Source organism: Odontesthes bonariensis, chromosome 13, assembly GCF_027942865.1.
Source record: "Odontesthes bonariensis isolate fOdoBon6 chromosome 13, fOdoBon6.hap1, whole genome shotgun sequence".
Lineage (NCBI taxonomy): Eukaryota > Metazoa > Chordata > Actinopteri > Atheriniformes > Atherinopsidae > Odontesthes > Odontesthes bonariensis.
The window spans coordinates 3,237,401-3,264,603 of record NC_134518.1 but is presented as its reverse complement, the minus strand read 5'-3'; the positions used below and the strand labels follow the sequence as shown (position 1 = coordinate 3,264,603).

Here is a 27,203-nt window from a genome sequence, read left to right as displayed (position 1 = left end):
TATTGGAACACAAAGAAGGGCATCATGCTCTCACTCCAATTGGTTTGTTTATTGTGTGTTTTGTCTCTTTTGGGTAAACGAATCAAGGAAAGTCGGTGCAGAGAGGGGAAGCAATCTGTAACTCTGCAAAAGGGTACAAAAAGAACAATTCCATTGCACTAATAAGAGAAAAGTAAAACCAGATCAGCTGATCCAACAAACAAAACATCTGTAATGCCTACAGTCATTAATATCAGTGAGTCATAACAGCCCTATTTTTATACCCCTCACATTTGAAAGGTTTTGACATCATTGTTGAACAATGTTTTTAAATCTGGTCATTTTTGTCTAAGATTGAATAAATTGGGCAAATCATTTTCATTATGTCCTTTCTGATTCCTGAACATTTCCCCTCACACATTGCCAGGAATTTCCAGCCAGTAAGCGTTTTTTCTCTCGTGCACACTCAGGACGGGGGATTGGATCGAAGAGAAGTCTTGGTGCAATCTGTTGGTTTCCTTCGCTAGGCTAGTTTTTTTTCATTTTTTTTTGTGCGATTGGACCTGTTTGAAATTGAATTAATTTGATTGGATTGGATTACGATTGTATTCCAATGAATTGGACTGTACTTGGACTTTCTCTTTGAAGTGCCTTGAGATGACATTCATGTGAATGTGAATTTTTCTGTCAATTCCAACATGTTGGGAAAAGCAGCGCATTGTGCGTGCACGTATCCTGCTGCCATTTGTTCTTGCAACATGAGACTGAACAAACAGCCCACCATTATGACCAACGTATTCAAGTAGTGCCCAAACACGTCAGCATCTCTGGAGCCCGAGGGTCGACAACCCCAAATACTTTGACATCTAAAATGAAGATACTGTTTTTTTACCTTTACGCTTTGTATAAACAATAAACTATAGTGTGTTACTTACCAAATCCATGAAGTTCTACAGAGAAAATTTTATTCTATTTATGTAATAAACACATTTTGAACTCTTAAAGTAATTAAAAAAAAAAAAACATGCTGAGTTGAAGGTCTCTTTCTCACCACAGATTAAGCATAATGGTGAGCCAGTCTCAAATGAATCTGCCCAGGCATCATTAAATGTTCTATTTTTCTTTTCTTACATTTGTCCATACTTGGCCTACCTGGGGTTGAAAGCCTCGATAAATGCACAGCGACGGTGTGACGCATATTTTTGAGGGACGAAAATATTTTATTTTATTATTTTTTTTAACCCCTTGTGCTGTCCAGCATTATGGCAGCAGAATTGTAATCTGAATATCGTTTATGCCAAACACATTTGCTCTGCGTAGGGAAGCTTTATGAATGTAAAGCTCCCCTTGATGCCCATCAAACCCATAAAATATCAATTTTAATGTTTAAAGATCACAATAATCTTCCAATTTCGAACTCCAGTAAAAAATCGAAGTAACACAAATAAAATCCACTTGAATTGGCGGATCTTGGTCGTTGCTCTCTATCAGCCAATCTTTTGTTCCACCTGTTTTTAGTTTCTTGCTTGTTTGAAAGTTAGTTTTTGGATTCCCTAACTCATCAGTGCCTTTGGGTTTGTTGAAATAGGTTTTAGTTTGCATCCCGCTAGCCTCGAGCTTGTTTAGTTCACCCTTACACTGCTTCATGAGAATAAAACTACAGTTTATAGTTTGGGCTGATTAAGATGGTCTTAAGCTATGACAGCTGATGCATCTGAAAAAGGAAGGTTGAGGTGTGAATAAAGTTTAAAGGCACCGTCTGTCTTAGAAGGTGGTCGCTGACTTGAATTGGTTAGACTGAGACATAATCAAATGATTTCAGAGCAGATACACTGATGTTGAAATCTGATTTGAAAATGCTTAAACACATACTTATAGTTATGTGATCTGTTTGTTCGTTTCTATAACAACAGTATACAATCATTTTAATAATAAGTTTTGGCGTTGTTTCCACTCAGAGACATGAATGGAAAGCACATATTTAATAACTCAGAAGAAATGGAGTGAGATTCCAGCCTTGTTTGGAGCTGTTTTCCACATAGGTCAACATGTGCATGACTGTGTTCTGGAGCTCAGAGAGCGCTTTTCCTCCTGAGGACACCAAAGGAAAGCATAGGGAAACAAAGTTCTTATGAATCTGCAAATGGTCCTAAAATAATCTCAGTGATATTCATAACTGACAGTTCAGTGCAAGCATTTATGGCTCAGGTCAAAAGTTAAAGGTAAAATCTTCTCATTTGTTTCCATAGCTGAAGTGTGCAGGGGAACAGCAGACACAGCAGAGGATTCCAGCACAGCGCTGATGGGGAGTCAGCAGACCTTGGTCCCAGCCACTGTGCCAGTATTCATCAGCTTCTGGGTAATTGTAGCTTTAAAGGAGACACATCCTCTCCTTGTTTTTCACCAGCTGACACAATGTCTTCAGGTCTCAATGAAGTGTCTGTGACATGTTTTGGTCAAAATAACAGGCAGTACAGCAGTCCCTATTCAAGGGAATTATTTGAACCCCCAGGCAGAGCCGGCCCAAGGCATATGCCAACTATGCGGTCGCTTAGGGCCCCCACACCACCAGGGGGCCTCGAGAGCAATTTTGAATTTAATTTTGATTACAACTTTATTTTTCTGTAAGATAATGTGAATGTCATTTGATTCTATTTTGTATTTGTATTTTGAACATTTTGCACACCATCGCACATCTGAAAGAAATTAAACTATTTAACGTGTTTACTATAAATGCAGTCTCCAGCCTGCTGATGTTACTTTCAAATAGTTAAATTAATGAGCCATACTTATACATCACTCTTTATGTAGAAGTTAATTAAACCATATTTATGAGCGTGCTGACACCTGTATAATGTAAGATGATTACAAATAATGCTAATGATTGTGGGTCCGTTACACACATAACAGTGTAGCCCAGTGTTTCCCAACCCTGGTCCTCAAGGCACACTGCCCTGCATGTTTTCCATGTTTCCCTGCTCCAGCACACCTGATTCAAATGAATGGGTCGTCCTCAGCCTTCTGGAGAGCTTTAAGACCTGACCCAATTATTTCAATCAGGTGTGCTGGAGCAGGGAAACATGGAAAACATGCAGGGCAGTGTGCCTTGAGGACCAGGGTTGGGAAACACTGGTGTAGCCTATGGAATAATGAGGCATCTGGAGCTGAAGTGATGGTAGGGGGGCCCCAAATGAAATTCTGCTTAAGGCCCCATAAAGGCTTGGGCCGGCCCTGCCCCCTGGACTCCACTCTGTCCCACTCCTCCTCTTTTCAGATCTGTAGTACTAAATAACTCGTTACAGTCAGAAAGCATACAGTAAATAACCAGAGAGCTCAGACCACACACCAAACTAACAGGAAAATATCTGACTGGCAGTTTTATTCTCAAATCCTTTCATTTCCCTCATCTGCAGTTGGACCATGGACACCTGGCAGCTGTTGATCCCTCTTGCTGGTTGGTTAATAACCTCCCTGAGAACCCGTCACATATCGGCTCCATAAGCTGTCGTTCCGTTCCTGTGTTCTGTTTCACTTTATAGCGACTAACGTTAAAAACTGTTGATCATATGGACAATATTTCACCAATGCTAGTTTTTTTATAAAGGCTGATACTGCTGTACTGATGGTGCATTCAATAACACCTGGGAAATCAGAATTTTTATAACTTCCGACTGGTAAAAAATGAAAGAACACCGAAAAGAAGTCAGATTTCCTTCTTAGAATATAAAAACTTTTTTTTATTTACTTGTAGAGTATTAATACCTCATTTATTTAATCTGTTAAATTAACTATTCAAAAATTATGAAGTTAATATCAGAGCAAAACAATTTCAGCTTCCCACTTCTGAGGTACAGTGAATGCAGCATCATCTGAAGTTAAAGTTTGGTGGAGATACAGATGGAGGAGGCTGGGTGACCTTGTAGAGAGTAGTGTTTATTACCCTCTTACAAATACTTTATACATAATTTTTAATTTTTTTACATTTATTACTTTATTCTATTTTTATTCTATTTTTTGTTCTTATGGCACCAAACAGACCAGGTCAAATTCCTCGTGATGTAAAAATTACTTGGCAATAAAACCTTTTCTGATTTCTGATTCTGAGAGAGAGGAACTAAAGTCTTGCCTTCTTTTAGATGAGAAAATGTTGTATACTCAGTTATATTGTGTACTTAGATATAATTGCATTCCTTTTTCAATGGAGCTTATGAAGGGTTTCAGTCCAATGTTTGGGATATTTCTTTCTATGAACCAAAGCTGTCCTTCCAACGCTTTTATGCTTACAGCACTAAAATCAAATAAGAGCAGCAACTCAACCACCAACTCACTATGGTCCGAAGTAACGAGCAGAACGCACACAAACTCAGCGCACTCTGAACAGAAGCCAGCAGGATAAGTGTTTTACAGCCCAACACGGTCTGCAGTGCTTGTGTAAAAATAGCTTTAAATGAGCACATAAACATCACAGTATAAGGAGTCATTTTCAAAAGCATTTTATTTGTAATGAGTCACCTGTCAAATAAACATACTATCAACAGGCTTAAGAGCTATAAAATAGGATTTGAACTGAATATCAGCAGTTTATTTTAATCTTCGTTAAACTAACACTTGTTCTGAAGATGTTTCATACTTGTGACAAGATAACCTCAAAAATGAGTTTCCAAAAAACTATAAACTTAAACATAAGACCCCTGTGGCGACATCAGATAATAGAGATTTAAAGCACAGTACTATATGGAGCTGTTTGCATACTTCAGGAAAGTTATTGCTGTACGCTTCAAAATACGGGTAGAAATTCTGAATTTTAAGTACATCATTTAAATATCTTGAGAAAAAAAATAAAACATACTGTTTATATAAGAAGTCAAAGAAAAATGTAAAGAACAAAGATCTGTAAACATCCGCACTTATATAGTGTGTTTCCTGTTCTAGTATTCAGCCATTCTTATTATATACATGCATAGAGTATGCAGCCATTTTTTCTCTATGGTCACAAGCACTGGGGGCAAAAGTGTCTGACACTCAGAAACTCTGAGAGCTGGAGGACGATCAGCCTGCCAGCTGAGCCATGGCCGCCCCAAAGCCAAATCTTTTGCTGGTTGTTTGGTGCTTCTGCAGCAGTGTATGAGATTGGCTGAAAGTAAAATCCTCCTTAGACCTTTGCTGCTCAGAAACTGTAAAGGATGAGTGTGTGCACCCGTCACATTCCTCAGAGCACACACACACGTTTTAACAGCCACGTCATCCTGATATGAGATCCAAACAAAAAGGAGACTGGATCATTCCAGTTCAAACAAAACCTTTTCACTCACATTCATTTTTCGGACTTTTTTTTGTTTCTCTTCGTTAAGTTTTCACAATGTGCTCTCATCTTTACGTCGTGTCATGGTTTGTGCAGATGAACAGCATTTAACGGCACACGTGATGCATCTGTGCATCAGCGTCTCCTGCTGGTCACCTCCACACAGAGCGTATGTGTCCATGCACTGCAGGTAGAACAGCAGCACCTGCTGTGATGTGTGAACAGATGCACGTTTCTCATCTGCACGCCATTTATTTTGACCTCTGCAGAGTCGGAATCGATCTCTCGTTACTTTTTTACTTCAGCAGATCTGTTCCTGATCACAGAGCTGAGACCACCAAATAAAAGTCATTTCTTTCTGCTGTGATGAGTATCTCAGTTTTATATTCAGTACAGCTCAGCTTCCTCTCCACTGTTGCTTTCATCATCATGTCCCGATGTGCAAATGGCTAATTAGGCGAGTCCATCAGGTGGGGATCAGGTTTGTGCACGTGCACATAGTTTCATGATGAATATAAAGGAGAACCATCTGCGCACACAGCTTTAGAAATCTGGAGAAGAGAAGGCACGTGCACATTCTGCCTGTGTGCACAGTTTTTGCCATGGAACTACACAGTTTTATGCTTCTGCTCCCAGGTCAGCCTGAGCTGCTTTAGATGGCACGTTTACTACAATCTGCAGCAGAGTTTGTTTTTTAATATCCAGCAGCCACTGTGATTGTTTTTTTTTCCTTTTAAGTCTTCTATTGTTGATGGTGTTGATCAAATGTAGACATTTTATTACAAGTCTTTGATTTCACAGAATGGGCTCATTTGCATTTACTAAAAAAAACCATCGTAAATTCTGTGCTTAAAGTTGAGGTGTGAGCAGTGATATATAAGGCTGAACCTGGCACTTTTAATCTTTTCTTTTCTCTAGACCTTTTCTGAACATTTACAATGAAATCTCATTTAGTGAAATTATGAATAGGTTAATAGTTACTCAATTCACCCTGTATGTGAATGTGACCTCATCAAGACAAAATGAATAGATCATACTCTTCATTCTTCCATCAGTCCACTTCCTCATCTTAGCTGTGCTCCGCATCTGGTTATACAGCCCTCCTGGCACCTTCCTGGTACTTTACTCCTGAAACACAAAGAGGATACGGTGAACATTTTTACATTTAACTGCAGCTCAGTTTGATCTTCAGTGAGATACCTCGTGGTTTGAATGTCTTAAGAAGACAATTAGAAGAAAAACTATTCTTCACATCCCAAACATTCTAATATCTGAGGATTGTACATCCCAATTCAATTCAGTTTTATTTATAACGCGCCAAATCACAGCAAATGTCATCTCACGGCACTTAAAGCTGCCGTCGGCAGGTTTTCAAAATTACGAGTCTAAGGTCGGAAAATTCGAACTGATACAACTTTCAGGTCCCTCCCCCAACCTCTACCAAGCTCCGAATCGCCCCCCAAACCCCTCCCCCTCTGTGGACGAGGTTGTGCACGTGAGTTCACACCAGTGTGAGCGCACACAAGCTGGGGCAGACTCACGCTCAGCAGCGTGTGCACAAGCTGTGATTGACAGGTAGGATTCCTCCACCCTAACTTGATTGGTTAAAAACAGCCGGGAGCGCTCGGTTTTTGCAAGCACGATTACAGGCTTCAGAGGGAGCTACAGAATTCGTTATTTTTCCTAAACAGCCTATTTAATATTCTACTTCCAGAATCCCATGACAGTTCAAGCTAATATGACTTAAAAAAAGTTGCCGACCGCAGCTTTAACCCCGTAACGTTTTTACATCCCGCCGGCGGGACGTTGCATACTTCAGAACGAATCTGGGGTTTTCCTCAGCCCCCCTGTATATGTACCTAAATGTGTTATATACCGTTGGGAAGATAAGGGTGTTACGATTCCAATGATGTATTCCAATCCAGGATACAATCAGAACTGTGGACACAGTCAACACGTCAAACCAGTCGTAAATACAAAAGTGTCAAAGCCTCACAGTATTCTAAGAAAAGATACAACTCCAACAAATACAGCTTGTTACGTTGGCAAGGGTCCAGTAAATGTGCTCCAGTTGGGTATTTTCTGCCTTTTGAAATGTAATAATTTGTGTGCTGGACATATTTTGATACGATTTTTCTTTTTTGTTTTTCCAACTGTCCTTTTAGGTGGTGGGGGCGGGGGGGTGTGACCTATCAGATGGCCTGATAAGATACCTCAAGGTCTTGCACGAAACGCAGAAGTAGACTTTCTTCTACCTCTTCATGGACGTTGCTTTTGTGAATCCATCTTGCACAAAGAACATGGTGGAAGCAGAGGTGAGGTTCCTTTGCACCAGAAGGCATTCAGGGAGACCTTAGCCTTGGCGTTGGCAGAGGCGGGGTCTACCACCTCAGCTGAGCCTGTGCACACATCAGGACGCAGCACATCTGGATGCCTAAAGTGCAGACGCTGCCAGACCAAGACTCCTGGGAACTGTGCCACATGTGATGTGCCCCGATGCTTTGTGGCAGGCAGAGACCACTGTTGCCAACAGCAAATAATGTTAATACAAATTTTGAATAGTGTTCAGTGTGGTTTGCTATGTCATTATTTATGTATATAAACTAATTGCATTTAGAACTAGAGCTTAGAACTATTTGTTTGGACATTTATTGCATGCACAAAGCTCTGGTTGTAGACAAAATGTGTCTACAGTTTTGGCACAGCTTTGGCACAGTTTTGGAACAGCTTTGGCACAGTTTTGGCACAATTTTGGCACAGTTTTGGCACAGTTTTGGCACAGCTTTGGCACAGTTTTGGAACAGCTTTGGCACAGTTTTGGCACAGCTTTGGCACAGTTTTGGCACAGTTTTGGCACAGTTTTGGCACAGCTTTGGCACAGTTTTGGCACAGCTTTGGCACAGTTTTGGCACAGTTTTGGCACAGTTTTGGCACAGCTTTGGGACAGCTTTGGCACAGCTTTGGCACAGCTTTGGCACAGCTTTGGCACAGCTTTGGCACAGTTTTGGCACAGTTTTGGCACAGCTTTGGCACAGTTTTGGCACAGTTTTGGCACAGCTTTGGAACAGCTTTGGCACAGCTTTGGCACAGTTTTGGCACAGCTTTGGCACAGCTTTGGCACAGCTTTGGCACAGCTTTGGCACAGCTTTGGCACAGTTTTGGCACAGCTTTGGCACAGTTTTGGCACAGTTTTGGCACAGCTTTGGCACAGTTTTGGCACAGTTTTGGAACAGCTTTGGCACAGTTTTGGCACAGCTTTGGCACAGTTTTGGAACAGCTTTGGCACAGTTTTGGAACAGTTTTGGCACAGCTTTGGCACAGTTTTGGAACAGCTTTGGCACAGTTTTGGAACAGCTTTGGCACAGCTTTGGGACAGCTTTGGCACAGCTTTGGCACAGTTTTGGCACAGCTTTGGCACAGTTTTGGCACAGCTTTGGCACAGTTTTGGCACAGCTTTGGCACAGTTTTGGCACAGTTTTGGAACAGCTTTGGAACAGCTTTGGCACAGCTTTGGCACAGTTTTGGCACAGCTTTGGCACAGTTTTGGCACAGCTTTGGCACAGTTTTGGCACAGTTTTGGCACAGTTTTGGAACAGCTTTGGAACAGCTTTGGCACAGTTTTGGCACAGCTTTGGCACAGTTTTGGCAGCTTTGGCACAGCTTTGGCACAGTTTTGGCACAGCTTTGGCACAGCTTTGGAACAGCTTTGGCACAGCTTTGGCACAGCTTTGGCACAGCTTTGGCACAGCTTTGGCACAGCTTTGGCACAGCTTTGGCACAGTTTTGGCACAGCTTTGGCACAGCTTTGGCACAGCTTTGGCACAGTTTTGGCACAGTTTTGGCACAGTTTTGGCACAGCTTTGGCACAGCTTTGGCACAGCTTTGGCACAGCTTTGGCACAGTTTTGGCACAGCTTTGGCACACCTGGTCCTATCCTTAGAAAAACCTGTACAAAATACTCAGTTTCTGTTGTATTATAGTCAAATTTGAAGTGGGACAAGGTAAGACTTCAGGCTGTAGTCCCATTGTGTTTTTCAGTCTGCAGCCCTATGCTAAAGTCACTTTTAAGACATATTTGGGAAGAAAAAATTAGGCAGAAATAACAATCCATCTCTGTCCCTGTATTCAAGCTCATATTACTCTGTGACAGTAGCACTTACAGAGATTCTGACTGTTGTAGGTGAAAATTCAGCGTGTTCTCTTTCAACCAGCCCTCTACTCCAAGTGGTTCAAGAACAGCTTTCAATTTACTTTGGGTACGCTTTTTTTTTTTTAGGAGTTGCAGGCTCAACTGTTAAAATTGCCCGACTGTTAAAGCTGCAGTCTGCAGGATTTGTTGTTGTCATACGTAAAGTCCTAATTGTTGGCATTTTAAGAGTTTACATGATCTATCAGAACGCTTGAAGTTGAAAACGGTGACCTCCGTAGTCGCAAAATGCAAGAAATGCTTATTTTTTAACCGAAAAATAAAAAGTTATTCAACTTCCTGTCCCGCCCCATCAAAACACATGAGAACTTGTGCACGTCTAAGTGCACGCCAGATGCGCGTACACGACTCCTCATTCATCAACTCACCTGTCATTTGCGATCATGGAAGACACAGTAAGTAGACTAGCCCGTAATGAAGTTCAATAGTCCAGATAAATAAGCGTGGGGACGAGCCTACCTTGTATCGCACGTGCACAATCGGTGATTGACAGGCAGCAGAGCCCAGCTCGTAACCTGATTGGTTACCTTTTACCAGTCCGGCCTGCAATTTTGTAAACAAACCTGCTGGCTTTGGAGGGACCTAGCGGGACATATAGGGGACCTAGAGAACTATTTTTTTTTTTTGTATTGGGGTATTTAATGTACTACTTTCAGAATCCCCGGACAGTTCCAGGCATTATGCTTGAAAAAGAGTTGCAGACTGCAGCTTTAAAATGAATCAAAATCCAAATTAGTCCAATTCAAACAACTTATCTCAACCACCCACAGAAGTCCGACTACACTGATGCTGCTGTTGGAACTTGAAATTTTTCAATGGACGATACAAGTGAATTCACTTCAGTAATATTTTATATATCCCTGAAGGAAAATTATATGAATTATTGTTATAGATTACAAACTAGAATGAAAATCAGATGACAAACTCGTGCTCTTGATCTTTGAATGACTTGAGAGGAGAATACCATCTGATAATATTTAAGCTGGAGTCGTCCGTAAACTTGGAAAATGTATCTGTCGACCCTGTGAAGGACCTTGTTTTCTCTCAGTGACGAGACATTTTGCTTGGAGCGATGCACAACATCATCTAAACACTAGGTGGAGCTCAACATTTCAGGCAGCAGCTTCTGACTCTGAAACAGAATGTTAAAGCTCTCAGAGAGCCATTACAACAGCCGTGTTCTGCTTATGATCATATGTCATACACAGTTTTTTAAATGTCAAACTCTATAGACTTATGACACAAAATCAAATCCTTTCAAACAACTTGTTGCTTCAGTGAGATTTCAGTCTCATGCGGTTGGTGTGATGGCTGGATGATCAGAACTCCACAGCCAGTCAGAGCAGGAGCTGACGTCGTCAACCTGTCCCCCAGAACAAGTCCCGCAGTAACGGACTTTTTTTGGTCTCTTGGGAGCAGCAGGAACAGGGGCACACCATCATTCTTTTTGGATGGAAATCCCATCATCACTTTCTCCATTGTTTCTGGTCTGAGTCAAAGGAGATATTTGGTGCTGAAGCTGTTGAATCCATCACTATGAATACCAGCTGGCCCACCATGGGGTGAAGCAAAGATGACCACACTGAGTGCCTCTGCAGCAGGGAAACTACAGATGCTCAATAAATGTTCTACAAAAAGTGCTTTAGATCCTATCATGTTGCTACATAAATGCTATGTCATATAAATATAAGAAGACATAGTATAAAATATTACTTTATTATCAGGGTTGGTAATTATGAGAAGAAAAGAATACATTGCACGAGTGTTCAGCCCCCTTTCCTTATTTTTCTCTCATTTTTGTTTTGTTGTATTATAACCTGTAATTTAAATGTTTATGTTTATATATTTGGCAGATCCTTTTACCCAAAGCGACTTTCAAATGAAGATAAAACAATGCAGCTAACATCAAAGCAAACATTAAGCTGCATGGAAGGAAGGTGGCAGGGGTGACAGTGTAGAAATGGAGTGCAGGCACAGAGGGAAGTACAGAAAGAGTAAAGCTTCACATTCATTCACAGCTTGGATCCTATGAGCAGAACTCGTCCTTTCAGGCAGGTAGATGATTCAGAGGTGATAATGACTCTAACAACATGCACATTGGTCAGTGACATGTGACTGTAACTCTGCTTATAAGCTGATACTCCCAAGCATCTAGTTCAGAACTGAAGAAGCCTTTCAGATGAGAGGTGAAACGTCTTCGAGATCCAAGAGGTAGTCTAAGTTTCCCTTATTCAAGCTCTTATTATTAAATGGCTGTTCAAATTCTAAAAAAAATAAACTAAATGTAGTCTTGTGGAGCCAGCTGCCAGTAAATGTCCGGGAAGCAGACACCCTTTCCACTATTAAGACCAGGCTTAAAACTTTCCTTTTTGATAAAGCTTATAGTTAGGGATGGCTCAGGTGATCCTGAAACATCCCATAGTTAAGCTGCTATAGGCCCAGACTGCTGGGGGGCCTCATCTGTCACACCTTTCCTCACTTTACTCTCTTTTTCCCCCGTTTAATTTCTCAAATGATATTATGTACATGTGACATTATTGTGGTCATTAACTCATGTTTCCCTGTTCCAACAGATATCCTTTGAATGGTGTTACAGTGTTTGTTGTCCCCTCTTTTCTGTCTTCTCAAACCCCAGCTGGTGGAGGCGGATGGCCACCCTTCCTGAGTCTGGTTCTGCCAGAGGTTTCTTCCTGTTCAAAGGGAGTCGTTTCTCTCCACAGTCGCCTCAGGCACGCTCAGGACGGGAGATTGGACTGAAGACAAGTTTCTGTGCAATCTGTTGGTTTCCTTAGCTAGGAAATTATTTTTGAATTGGCTCTATATGAATGAATTGGACTAATTTTGAATTGAATTAATTGGATTGGATTATAATTACAATGAACTGAACTCCAATTGGCTTGAATTGGACTGTATTATTGAAGTACCTTGAGATGACATTTGTTGTAATTTGGGGCTACATAAATAAAACTGAATTGAACTGAATTGAATAGTGCATGCACCCTTTTTTTGTTGAACCACTACATTTGACCTGGTGCTGCTGATGCAGTCATTAGTTAAATTAAGTCCACAAGTGTGCAATCTATTTGTCATGTGGTGGAGAAGGAACTTTACTGGTTCTGTTGTGCATTATGGAGGAGGTGAAGTAGAATGTCTATGATTGAGACCTCCTCCTCACTGACTTCATCACATCCAACCAATCATTTTACCAGCTTGTTGCTTGCGGGAGCTGCTGTCTCTGGCAGATATGCTGCTCCCTGAGCAGAGCACAGTAGCTGAAAAGCTCCACAGCAGGGCTGTGAGTGTTTGTCCATAGAAACACATTATACTCTAAACTCCACAAAGCTGCACTTTATGGGAAAGCGGACCGAAAAAAAAAGAAACATTGCATGAGCAAGAGAGAATGGTTGAAGCTAGGAACACACCAAAAGACATCTCACTGTTTAGTGATGAGGAATCAAGTCTTTCAATGTCATGTGTCCTGGCTTATTAACAGTGCCAGCAGTTTATATGGGAGATAAAGGCGGGGGGATTAAATTGAAGGAGAACACACTCCACACTGCCAGGTGATCACAAGAATTATCAGGCCTCACAAAGATATTCCTATGATTTTATCCCTCTCTTTGTCTTTCTAACCAAAGAATGTGGATTATTCAGACAGGATTATTCATCCGGCATATAATACAACATCATATACAAGCCACACAGACAGAAAGAGGCTGTTAGTTCTGCTCCCAAACCTCCACAGAGCCAGCGCGTCTGCAGTGTTAAGGTAGAACATATGGTAAAGTAAAACAACAGCGCATTAAACATTTAGTCCCAACATGGTGGACAGGATGTTCATATAAAAGCATTCCCTGGCTCAGCTCTATCTGTCATAAAATGTGTAAAACTTCCCCAGTCAGAATGAGTCCTGAGCATACTCCTGATGAGAGGGCCACATTAGGGCCACTATGAAGCTAAAAAGTATTTTTCTTCCTGCTAACTCTGCACACGGCTCTGAGAGAATAACACACACACACACACACACACACACACACGCACACACACGCACACTCCCTGACTTTCCACCAGCTGCTGCTGTCTGACAGGCTGAGGATGACTGTGTGTTTTTCCCCTCCTTGTGTCAAAGTATGTTGGAGCAGATGGTCTGGAGTGGCAGAGTGGGAGAATGTGTTGGAGAGACTATTGAGGAATGTGCCAAGTGCAATTTGTGTGTGTGTGTGTGTGTGCGTGTGTGTGTGTGTGTGTGTGTGTGTGTGTGTGTGTGTGGTTTCAGTTCGCGTGCCTTCTCACTGCCCTCTGCCCTTCGTGGCGCCAGCTCCACTTCCCCTCCACTCTAAACATCTGGTGTCTAGGACTTCCAGAACACACACACACACACACACACACACCAGCAAGCACACAGAGAGGAACAGCCAGCAGGGAGAAAGCCCTCAGCTAGTTTACATCTAAAAGAGCAACAGGACTGCATGAGGGAGCTGTACACAGAGTGTGAAAATATTTCTACTCAAACCAACTTAGTTTGAGACATCACTGTTGAACTGCACTGATGTTATTGTGTTTTTAGGGTCCTTTGGGTAATGCCTCAGTATGTTCTTCTCAAAAATATTAATCAGAGTATACCATTGTAGTAAACTAATTATTAAAGTGACGCTTGTTTGATCCTCCACACAAACTCACACAATGCTCCTACATGGAGGATCTGTGTCTTTAAACAAAAGGTTCATTTGTAAGATCCCATTTAACTAGAACACAGTATCCTTAAAAACAACCATCATTTGTGAATAACACACTGGTTATGGACTCTCTTTGTTTTTCTGTTACAATGTTTGAATACCGATATTGTCCGTCGATGTGCTGTTGTTCCAGAACTTACTAAAACTGCATTAAAGCTGTGTGTCAACATGGAGCTACAATACTTTGCAAACATTTAAGCCACCCCCTCATACATATTTACAGGAAAACAGAAAATGGGTGCAGTGATTTATTGAAACATGTATAAATGTAAATACAGTAAAGGCAGAAACAGAGTTGGTATTATTCTAAGGAGCCTTAAAGTGAATATCTGCTCTGAGCTCCTTTTTCCTCCAGCACAGCCTGAACCCTCTCAGACGAGCTTTCTGTCCTTTCTTTAAGGAGTCTTCAGGAATAGTTCTCCAGGCTTCTTGAACGCCATCCCATCCCAAAGCTCTTCTTTGGATGTTGGCTGCCTTTTGTTCCGTTCTCTGCCAACATGATCCCACACTGCTTCAGTAATGTTGAGCTCCGGGCTCTGGGGAGGATTCATCCCTCCATCAGACCTGCTGCCACTGATTTTCAGCCCACTTCTTGTGTCCTTTGGCACAGCTCAGCCTTTTCTCCCTGTTTCCCTTCCTTAAGAACGGCTTCTTGACCGCCACCCTTCCATGGAGCCCATTTCTGATGAGGCTTGGGCCAACAGCAGATGGATCAGCTGAAGGTCCAGATGCATCTCTCAGCTCCTGTGTCAGGTCTTTGCTGGATTTTTTCCTCTTTCTTAAGGACATCACTTTCAGATCCTGTTCATCTGCTGTAGACAGTTCTTTAGGCCTGACACTTCTTCTTTTGTTCTCCACTTGTCAAGACTCCTCAAATGTTTTAAGGACACACTGCACACCATGCTGAGATATAAAAAGTTTTCAGCTCTTTGGGAATCACCTCGTTGCTGCAGAAATACTATTTTCTGTCTGTCAAACTGTGTTATCTTTGGCATTTTCATAGGTGCAACTAAATAAATGGGAATAAAGATGTCCCCTCTATAGAATTGCCACCTTTACATGGTGGAGGGGATTGAGTACCCCCCATGATCCCGAGAGCTGTGTTCTTGGACGCATTAGCCCCAGGTAAGGTGTCTTGGCTGGGCTCAGCCTGAAGAAGCAACAGGTTGCCACCTTTACATGGGCTCACCAATTTAACGTTTGAAGCATTGTTACCGGGGCTGTTTCCCGGTGTCCCAAACCGTCTCTTGGGACACGGAACATTACTTTGCTGGGAGGGAAAGAGCCTAAGCCAGTGTGTGAGGTGGAGGTGGTACCCACTAGATATAGTTTGACTCACCTACACGCACAGAATTGGCTCTGGAACCAATCTTCTGGGGAGGGGTTGGACTCATACTCCAGAGTTGCCCAGGGGGACAGGCGCTGGGCGTGTGTGGGGGTACTCACAAGCCCCCAGCTTAGCAGTTCAGTGTTGAGAGTTCTCCCTGGTAAGCAAGAGGGTCACCTCGCTCTGGCTGTAAAATGCAGAAAGGAGGGTTCTGATTGTTGTGTGTGTGTGTGTGTGCACACCAAACAACAGCTCAGATTACACGTTCTTCTTGGAGTCTCCAGGTAGCACCCCCTCTGGAACACCACCTGGGGATTTCATTTTTCTTCTGGGGCACTTCATTGACCATGTGGGCAAGGATAGAGTGACCTGGAAGGGTGTGATTAGTAGGAACAGTGTCCATGATCTGAACCTGTGCAGGGATTTTTTTTCTCTGCTAGTCATGGATTGTCTATGACAAACACCATGTTTGAGCACAGGGTGGTGTATAAGTGTACCCGGTCCCAGGCGACCTTAGGCCAAAGATCGATGATAGACTTTGTAGTCATATCGTCAGGGAAGAGCGCTCAACTGATAACCACCAACTGGTGTTGAGCTGAACCCGTTAGCAAGAAAGACTGCTGAAGAGACATGGTGAGACCAAATGGGTAGTAAGGATGAACTGGGAACATTAGGGGGAGACCCCCGTCTCTGAGATCTTCAACTCAAACTGCCAGGAGAGTTTTTCTTTTCTACCGGGGATGGTTGGGCAAATGTTATCCAAATGGATGATGTTCAGGACCTCCATAGCAGACGTGGCTTTCAGGAGCTGTGGACAGAAGGTCAACAGTGCCTGTCATGGGGGTAACTGGAAGATAAGCTGGTGGAGACCAGCAGAAAGGGAGACTGTCAAGCTAAAGAAGGACGCCTTTCAAACTTGGTTTTCCCAGGATTTACCTGAAGCAGCTGACAGGTATGGAGTGGCTAAAAAGGCTAAGGCATTGGTGGTTGCGGCAGCTAGAACTTGGGCATGGGAGGAATTCAGCGAGCCCATAACTTTTGGTTGATTTTTGGCTGGCCTCGGAGATGTTCTGGCAAACCATTTGATGAATCAGAAAGGGAAAACAGGCCCTGCCCTATATTGTGCTTGGCCTGGGTGGAGAACTACAGACCCAAACTGATGATATCATTGGAAGGGGTAGGCACCTTGAGGATTTCCCAGATCCAGCTAGCATGTCCTCTATTGAGGAAGCAGAGTCTAAGGAATTGGGGGAAGACTTGCCTATCACCTTGGAAGAAGTTGATATGGTAGTTAAAAATTTTCCGGCAATAAGGCGCCAAGGATGAATGAGATTTGCTCCAAGACGCTGAAGGTTTTGGACATTTTGTGGCTGATCAATGTCACATGAAGATGTGCAACTGGGGAGTGGCAGAGTGGGGTGGTGATTCACATTTGGTGCATTTCCACTAGCTCAGCACGGCTTGATACGGCTCGGCACGGCTCGGTTTGGTTGTGTTTCCATTACAACCGAGTTTCACTTCGTGCCTCCTCAACGTGGGCGGGGTCGTCGTAACACGGCTGCGCGACCAGAACAACAACAACAACATACGAGGAGGATAGCATGGAGGACATGGAGGCGCTCGTGTTGCTGCTCACCCTGTGGCTTTTTGTCGCACAGAAGGCAAGAGAAGAGAGCCAGAGAAGACTCCTGGCCGCCAGACAAAACAGTATTGAAAAGTGACAGACACTCATCGGCCAATCAGTGGAAGGCAGTCGGCTGACGTCACGTTTTAGTAACGTTTCGGCCCGCTTGGAACCAGGGCTGAGGTGATACGGAAAATCGTGCCGGTTGCAGGTACGGCGTGCTAGTGGAAACACGCAATAGAGCGCCGAGCCGAGCCGAAGCGAGCTGGTGGAAAAGCGCCAATTTTAAGAAAGGGGACTGCAGAGTGTGTTCTAACTATATGGGAATCATAATACCTAAAAACCAAACAACTCCTCCTGACTCTGATGATAGTTAGGTGAAGAGGCAGCTGGAGAGACTGAATCAGAACAAAGCTCCAGGTCCAGATGGTGTCAGCCCCGGGGTCCTGAAGACCTGTGCAGAACAGCTACATGGAACTCTACAGCACCTCTTCAACCTTAGCCTGGTCTAGTCTGGAGAAAGTTCCAGTGCTGTGGAAGAAACCCTGCCTCTTTCCAGTACCTAAAGAATCTCATCCATCTGCCCTCAGAGGTGGGGTACATTAGGTGAGCAAGTCAACCCCAACCCTAATGCTGGAATGTCATAAATAGGCCTGTGACGATGCATTAGCCTGAGAGTAGCAACTAGCTAACTTATTGTTCTGTGATACGTTTTCTGTGTGTGTGTGTGTGTGTGTGTGTGTGTGTGTGTGTGTGTGAGCCTGTCTAACAATGATATCAACTGGGAACAATTCACATTGAGAAGGTCCTCATCTACCTGCGTCTGTCTTGCAAGCAGTTTGTAGTTCTGCATGAATGCATGACAATAAATCTTAATCTTAATCTTCTCTCCTTCAGTTCACAGTTTAACTATCGATTCATTTTCCAAAGAAACAGCACTCAGCCCCTCTGTGAGTTAATAATGATGGTACGATGTGAAATCAGCTGACAAAGATCTCCTTCTGACATGAAACTGTTGTTCAGTTTCAAAAATATGAAAGAAGGAGCACTGTGTGTTTCAAGTCCAGCTGTCGCTGTGGCCCAGCATTTGTGAGGATAAATAAATCATAAACTTTGAACATGAGACAACATAAAGCACAAACTGCACTGAGGACCTGCGGCAGGTCTGTCAGAAGCATGTTGAAAGGCAGGAATCAACCAATCAGTCTGCAGGAGAAACTGACATGATTTTAAAATTCATTCAGTCTAAACACAGTGTAAAGGAAGTGATGCCATTCACTAACTTTCATTCTAATTATCCATATAAAGGGAGTTAAACTGACTCTCTGAGAGGACACAGTATATGTGCAGCACAGTGGAAGTGGCAGCCAAACAACATGCAGTTTCACACATTCATATTTATTCCATCTTAACATCAATACTGAGAAATGTTTTGGTGGTGAACAGATAGTTTAACTGTTGGCTGGGGTTAATAAATTGGCTGGGGTTAATAAATTTTTGTTGTTACCTACTTCTACTTTTCCCTTTAAAATAAAACAATGGTTTGTTTTTTTCTGTAATTTGTTTTTATCAATACACTTATTTATCAGAGCTGATTTAAGCAGTACTCATTTTTGTGCAACTGTTCCTGTTTTCAGCAGCGAACACCGGTGCTGTGATTGATTAAAGTTCATCTGGAGCTGTTTATCAAAACATTTTATTTCTCTTGATGTAATTTTCCCCTCTGCGGTATTAAAGATGGTATCAAGTATTTAATATTAATATATCCCAGTTAAAAGGTATTGTGACAATGCTATTGTACAACAACATCAAATCTAGAAAAACATATTAAAATTCCAAACTAATGATAAAACAGTTAGATAAATAATTTGAAACAGTAAAATGGTTAAAGCTGCAGTCTGCAAGATTTGTTGTTGTCATACGTAAAGTCCTACTTTTTGGCATTTTAAGAGTTTACATGATCTATCAGAACGCTTGAAGTTGAAAACGGTGACCTCCGTAGTCGCAAAATGCAAGAAATGCTTATTTTTTAACCGAAAAATAAAAAGTTATTCAACTTCCTGTCCCGCCTCATCAAAACACATGAGAACTCGTGCACGTCTAAGTGCACGCCAGATGCGCCCACACGACTCCTCATTCATCAACTCACCTGTCATTTGCGATCATGGAAGACACAGTAAGTAGACTAGCCCGTAATGAAGTTCAATAGTCCAGATAAATAAGCGTGGGGACGAGCCTACCTTGTATCGCGCGTGCACAATCGGTGATTGACAGGCAGCAGAGCCCAGCTCGTAAACCTGATTGGTTACCTTTTACCGGTCCGGTCTGCAATTTTGTAAACAAACCTGCTGGCTTTGGAGGGACCTAGCGGGACATATAGGGGACCTAGAGAACTATTTTTTTTTTGTATTGGGGTATTTAATGTACTACTTTCAGAATCCCCGGACAGTTCCAGGCGTTATGCTTGAAAAAGAGTTGCAGACTGCAGCTTTAAAGTACTGTGGTTCCAGCAGGATCAAGACAAATATAAAAAAGTTCACTCAATAACATCAAATGAATAGTCTCTTAAATTAACAACAGAAAACAACCTGATTACAAACTCAATAAAATACCTTTTAAATAAGTGGAAGTGTATCTGTCTATAAGTGTGAAAGCTTGTCTAGTTCAGTGGGTAACAGCAGCAGGGACAAAGCTGCCCCTAACACACACACACACACGTACACACACACACACACACACACACACACACACACAGAGTGGAGAGCAGAAATGAAGCGGTTCAGCGAGCTAAACCAGGGAAACGGGGTTTTTAAAGTCAAATCAATCCTGCAGTTAACAGGTAACAGTGGAGGGAGGACAGTACCGGTTAATGTGCTCGCACTGCATTTTAGGATTGCTGCAGGCGATGTATGGATGACCGGTCCACCAGATGTTCTATGAAAACATGAATCACCTTCTCCAAATCATTATTAGGCACCTCAGCTGTGGCTCTCAACTGATAAAAGCCAGACCTAAAAGCTGAGGTAAGCTGCTTCTCAAAGTGAAAAACTATCACAATAAACACCAAGACTTTTAACAGAGGGGTGAATAGAAGTGGCTAAAGGCCCAACAATATGCGTGTCGATAAATTTGGGATCTTATTTTCATTCAAGTTTAGGAAGTTTAGGTTCGTTATGTGATTTAAAGGGGAACTCCGGGGCATTTGAAGCGCATTTCCATTGCTAGAGGTTGTCAAATACTGATAGTAGGACACAGAGAGGTGCAAATCTGCGCTCCCTGTGTGGAGATCGCGCTGTTCGCACACCCTGTCATGCGAGGCTAATACGTGGTGGCTAAGGGGCAAGCGCTAACCCTTCCACGTAAAACAACAACTTGCACACTGCAGAAACGTCACACCACTTTATAAACCATCCGACAATAAAGTCACAAGCCTTACCATCAAAACCAAATGCATGGTTCTCACATTACTGGCATGGGGACGTTACAAAACAACTTTATAAACAGCATGTCACTCACCGGTTAGTTGTATGCTCGCGCATGTGAAAGCCCAAAAGAGTCGATGGACGATAATCCCATATACAAAACAATTATATTCTCTAGAAAAACTGCGTTCAAGTATTTAAAACATTACAACAATATTACTGGGCATGTATTGTTGTAATGTTTTAAATACTTGAACGCAGTTTTTCTAGAGAATATAATTGTTTTGTATATGGGATTATCGTCCATCGACTCTTTTGGGCTTTCACATGCGCGAGCATACAACCAGCCGGTGAGTGACATGCTGTTTATAAAGTTGTTTTGTAACGTCCCCATGCCAGTAATGTGAGAACCATGCATATGGTTTTGATGGTAAGGCTTGTGACTTTATTGTCGGATGGGTTATAAAGTGGTGTGATGTTTCTGCAGTGTGCAAGTTGTTGTTTTACGTGGAAGGGTTAGCGCTTGCCCCTAGCCACCACGTATTAGCCTCGCATGACAGGCTGCGCAAACAGCGCAATCTCCACACAGGGAGCGCAGATACGCACCTCTCTGTGTCCTACTATCAGTATTTGACAACCTCTAGCAATGGGATTGCGCTTCAAATGCCCTGGAGTTTAAACATTTAAGCTGGGGTTCTAGGGAATCTCTAGCATTTTTTTCTTAGAACTTTTTTTTAATCAAGAAAAAAATCTGATTGAGATCAAAGATCTATGTGTTTCTCATTCACCTATTTATCCACAACTGTAAACAAAGACTTTGGTCCTTTCTGCACTCGATCACATGTGTTAAAATGGAAAACGAGTGCTGCCTCACCTTCCTCTTTTTGCTCCTGCCCTCAGCCTGCAGGGTCCTGGTGCACTGTTCCACGCACTGGGAGAAGCTCACACTGCTGTGGTCTGGACTGTAGTCCAGCTCAGCCAATTGAGCCAGAGACAGGATGTAGTTGCAGGCAATGCGTAATATGGCCAGTTTGGAGAGCTTCTGCCCATAGGAGTAACACGGCACCTGGAGAGTGGAAGAAAAAGAGGGAAACTACTGTCAAGTATGTGGAGTGGGTTCTGGTCAAAGCTCAAAGAAACACATAAACACAACCACACCACAAGAAAACCAATATAAGAAATAAGAATAAGAAGAGTTTAATACACCTGATAACCTAATAATCAGATACACAGGAGAGTGGTCAGTCTGCCGTTAAACAGTGTTTGAATTCTTCACCTTGTTTGTGTTTTACCACAGGAAATTTAGATCAGGAATCCTTTTTGTATGGCTGGGGTGTAAGAAAAAGTCGTTGTCTTACATCTTTTGTGACATTGGACAAACAAGACAAAGAAAGATTCTACGAAAATCAAAACTTGTTTAAATTGGGAAAGAGACCCAATTTAATCCCAATCAAACTGCTATAGTTTATACTTGCACATGTCCTGCGTGTTCTAAAACATGATCAACTTTACTGTCCTGCAGGGACACTGAAGTATCCTTTCAGTTTTAGATGTGGACCCAGAACCTGACCTGCTTCCTCAATGCCTCGAACGCAGCGCTGATGGTGTGGACACGGGTCCTCTCCCTGGCGTTGGCCAGAAGCCTCCTGGTCTGCTGGATGGCTTTGACCTCTGGAAGACGTCCCCGCGTATCAGCGCTCATCCCAACACGCTTTTTGGAAGACTCCTAGAAGAAAAAGATCAGAAACAATAGGCATTACATTTTTCAGCTTGGTTTTTAGAATATATTCCACCAACATGCCACTCAGATCCAGAAGGCAGTTGTTCATTTATTCAACCGAACCTTGGCAGAATCCACAATCATCCTTTGCTTTATGTGAACTAAACTATGAAAAGATCATGAGGAAACATAATCCTTTTCTTCTGTACCTCAGCCCTACATTTCTCCATGATGCCTGCTGGAGTTGTAGATTAGAACATTGTCATATCAGCCAGCCACACAATGCAAATACTGTGATGTCAGCCTCTGTGTATTTGCCGACCAGTCACCCGCTCTGTCCTCAGAGGGTGTAATGTCTGCGCAATATACCCAACCACCAGCCATGGCCTAAACTAAATGCAATGCATCAGTCAGCGGGGTCACATGGCTCTGAAAGGATCGGATTATTGGCTAAATTACAATAAGAATGAGTTGAGCAAGGGTAATTCTCCTTGGATATATGGCGATGAATGAATCGGATCAGAGGCACAAAGCGTGTCATACTCCGATACGATAGGTGGCGCTGTAACCATTTCAACTGTTGCTAATAGAGCCACTTCCTGTTGACCTCTTCACCACCAACAACAATAACAAACTCAGGCATTGAAGAAAGATGGAGAACGCAGAGCAAGATGAAGCTACGTCCCTCTACATTTGGTCTGTGATGAGCTGCTTGTTGCACAAACTCGATGCCCAACGGAGCATTCTCCATCGCGTTGTTTGTTTCTTTCTGACGCCGACAACAACAGGAATATCGTCTCCTTTGACTTCCGGGTCACGACCCCGGGAAAACATCTGGAGCATGCGCAGAACGCAAAGTCTGATTCACCACGTGCTTCAGCGTCTACAAGCAGGTTTAATTTGACTTTCAACTGAGTTATCTCGGGGTCTTAAACCGATCGCGAGTAACTCGATTCGATCAAATTTCTTGTCAGATTAAGGTGTCTACCTGCACTTAATAACTAAGGCTGCGGCTACACGAAAACGTTTTTCACTGTAAACGATACTTTTTCTTATCGTTTCGCTGTCGCAGCCACACGGAGCCGGCGTTCCCACTACCCCAAAACGATAGTTTTTGAGAACGGGTTCCAGAGTGGGAAAGTTTGAAAACGGCCTCGTTTCGTTTCCATTGTTACAGCTAAAACGTTTTCGCGTCAGTCAAACGTTGACGCTGTGAGCCAATTTTAACACTTCTCTATTGTCTCACAGCGTGGCGTGACACAGTGGCGTGTGTACTGCATCGTTTCATCGTTTTCATCCGTTTTCGTCTGGACCTGAGTCTTTACAGCAGCACGTTTCCGTGTGGTCGCAAGAATTTTTGTACCCGTTTTAAAAAAAAACTTGTTTCGTTTTCGTGTAGCCGTAGCCTCAGTCTTATTGTAATTTAGCCAATTATCTGATCCTTTCAGTGCCATGTGACCCCACTGACTGTTGGAACCTCCATTAGTAATCTAACCCAGACAATCTCCTGTTGTGCTGCTGCAACAACTTCAATGTCTCCAACGTATTCTCATGACATTATCCAGTGATCATGCATTAAAACTGATATTGATCACAATTCTTTGTATTGCTGCTCAATCGATTGATTAACTCTGCCTGTAATCCACCAATCAGTTTAGTCTATGAGATGTTACAACCTGTGAAGTTACTGAGGCAACATTTTCAAATGTCTTTAATTTTCATGACAGAGAAATGAAATCAGGATGAGTTGCTTAACAAACACAATCACTCCATAATCTAAACTGGTGCTGAATCATTTCCGAGCATTGCAGATTTGAACAGGCGTTTACTTACGACACTGTATTTACCTTTGGGGAGGAGACATGGATTTCCATGTGTTCCATACACTGGGAGGACTGGGGGCCTCTGGGGACAGACAGGTCTGCAGAATGTCCCGGCAACAAGGGCTCAAAAGAAAAGTCCTGACAGCCAGGAGAGTGGCTGCCACTGGTAGAGGACGACAGAGGGAAAGTTGAGTGGAGGCCCAGCTTAAGTCTGTTGGACAGAGGCTGAGAGATGGAGGTGGGCCAATGGGAGATCTCATGGGTTGACAATGGAGAAGCAGGTGACCGGGACATTCTGGAAGAGATGGCTGGCATGTTAATGCCAATTCTCATGTCAATGGCGCCACTCTGACCAGGAGCCATGTTGTCCTCTGGTAGTCCTGACAAAATCCCCGTACTATTGGCCATCATCTCCTGTGTCATCATGAGCTGTCGCTGGTGTGGAGCCAACTGGCTGACATCATGCATCCCCATTTGGATGTCATCTTCTGAGTCTACATTCAACATGTCCAATGGGAAGTCCTTCATGCTCTCAGTCTCAGGGCCTGTGAAAAGTCTTTTGGGCTCACGGGACTTCCTCTTGAACTTCTTGTTGGTGCCAGGCACAGACATCAGAACTGGTTCTTTGTCAGGAGAGCTACAGGTATTACTTAGAGGTGGAGGTTTCTTCATTTTTCAACAATCGATATAACAAAAAAAGGCTAAAGTGAAACCAAAGACGGCATTTAACCAACAAAATAAAACATCGATATGAAAATGTACTTTCTGCGCCAACAACAAAGTTTGTTAAAAAGGTACAACTAAATATCTGAACACCATAAAATTCACCATTTAACTTTTGGGTTTGGGTCAGCAATGCACACAGTGATCCAAACAAAAGCAAACACGCACGCACACAAGTGTCTAACACATGCTGTTGAGCTGCACAGAGAGGATGTGCGCGGCCATGTGTGTTACTTTAATTTTACCAGCAGGTTTTCTGTGGCTCCGCTCTGTCTGCATAGCAGCATCCTGAATAATCCACATTAGGGCTCAAAGCTGTGTAACATCTGCTATTCCACACAAGTCGTCCCTGCGGACTGAGAAGTGGAGAGAGCTTTTCCTCTTTGTGCGTGCAGCCCGGGCCTTCGCCTCAGAGTGAGGTTACTGTGGAGCTGTCTAAGTGTGGCTCCAGCCTGTCTGCATAGCAGCGCTCTGAATAACCCTCACTCTGCGCACAGATACGCTGCATGCAGCTGCTGCCCCGACGCCCCCCGCCCCACCACCCAGAGCAAAAAAACAAAAAAAAAAACAGCTCGTGAACAGAATAGCAACTCTTTAGGAGCAGAAGCACAACTTCACCAGCAGTCAGGGGCGCCGAAAAGGGGGGTAAAAGGAGAAGGATTCTAGGGGCCCATGATTAAGAGGGGCCCAGAGAGGCCCTAATAAAATTATAATATTGGCAAAAAATAATATGACACTAAGTTATTAACTAACTTATAATCACAAATATATTTTATTTACAATTTACTGGTAACAATAACTTTATTTGTTTTGGAAACATTACATTTATGTTTTGTATTTTTCAGGTAGCCTAATTAAGAGTTTAGAATCAGAGTATCAGTGTTGCAGTAAATAAATGAATTCCATTGGATTCCATGTGCTCAGTGTTACCTACCTCAACTGTCATGTTTTTCTTTTTTCACAAATATGGGAACGATAGTCAGAAATACCATTAAAATGCATAGTTTTATGTAAAATAGCATCACAAATTTTCTGTTTGGGGGCCCAGTAAAAATGATTTTCATGGGGCCAAAAATCCCTAGCGGCGCCCCTGCCAGCAGTCGCACCACTCAGTCATGATTCAAGCTTACACAAGTTTAACAAGCAGTCAGAGGAAAACCAACTTCTCTGCTCCGGCTCCACAGTGAAGCTATAATGACGGTAACGGTAACGGAAACGTTCTGCGGTTACCGAAGAAACTGGAGACTTTCAGACAAGTCCGCCAAATATGTGGGAACAACTGTCAGCATCAAGAGGCGACGGCTGGAACCCCAAAGCCCCCTGCAAGCTCCTCCGGTACCGAACCAACCCTTCCTGGAGTTCTGGGAAAGAAACTCCGTGCACGCGAGGATGGAGATGTGTGCCTCTCGCGGATAAAACCGGTTCCAGTGGCTTCAGCGAAGCGACTTCTCATCCAGGTAAGCGGTTAGAACCAGTCCTACAGCTGCCGGCTTCTGGGCTGACTGACACACAGGGTCCGCTCCGGTCCACTGTGCCCCTCCGCTTCTGGGAAACAGAGCCGCGCGCGCAGCGTTCACGGAATCTGAAGACAAATCACACAACAGAAGGGGCTCGCGCTCCCACAGCTCCACTGGCGTCTGACTGGCTGAGTTTAGTGCGCGCACACAAAAGAGGAAGAGAGGCAGAACCGGTCTCTGTGGAGCAGAATTCTCAGCCTACCTGCGGCCGCCCCAGCACACCCTCTGCCGGCTCAGCAGCGCCACCTGATGGACAGGACGGATAACAGCAGCGGAACCAACCCAAGGCACTGTTCAGCCACTGTTCTGTTCAGTTTGGCCTGGTTGTACTGGCCTCAGCCACTGTTCTGTTCAGTTTGGCCTGGTTGGACTGGCCTCAGCCACTGTTCTGCTCAGTTTGGCCTGGTTGTAGTGGCCTCAGCCACTGTTCTGTTCAGTTTGGCCTGGTTGGACTGGCCTCAGCCACTGTTCTGCTCAGTTTGGCCTGGTTGGACTGGCCTCAGCCTTTATTCTGCTCAGTTTGGCCTGGTTGGACTGGCCTCAGCCACTGTTCTGTCCAGTTTGGCCTGGTTGGACTGGCCTCAGCCACTGTTCTGCTCAGTTTGGCCTGGTTGGACTGGCCTCAGCCACTGTTCTGTTCAGTTTGGCCTGGTTGGACTGGCCTCAGCCACTGTTCTGCTCAGTTTGGCCTGGTTGGACTGGCCTCAGCCACTGTTCTGTCCAGTTTGGCCTGGTTGGACTGGCCTCAGCCACTGTTCTGTCCAGTTTGGCCTGGTTGGACTGGCCTCAGCCACTGTTCTGCTCAGTTTGGCCTGGTTGGACT

At 43.4% G+C, this 27,203-nt stretch overlaps 1 protein-coding gene across 1 annotated transcript; it reads right to left on the bottom strand.

The window, feature by feature from the left end:
• Positions 1–4,456: 4,456 nt before the first annotated feature.
• Positions 4,457–26,517, bottom strand: atoh8 (atonal bHLH transcription factor 8). Its single transcript, XM_075480823.1, has 4 exons — positions 24,165–26,517; positions 22,168–22,323; positions 21,472–21,663; positions 4,457–6,409 (listed from the first exon to the last, which is right to left on the bottom strand). Exons 1-4 carry the CDS (start codon positions 24,810–24,812, stop codon positions 6,404–6,406), a joined length of 1,002 nt encoding a protein of 333 aa, XP_075336938.1. The 5' UTR covers positions 24,813–26,517; the 3' UTR covers positions 4,457–6,403.
• Positions 26,518–27,203: the final 686 nt, after the last annotated feature.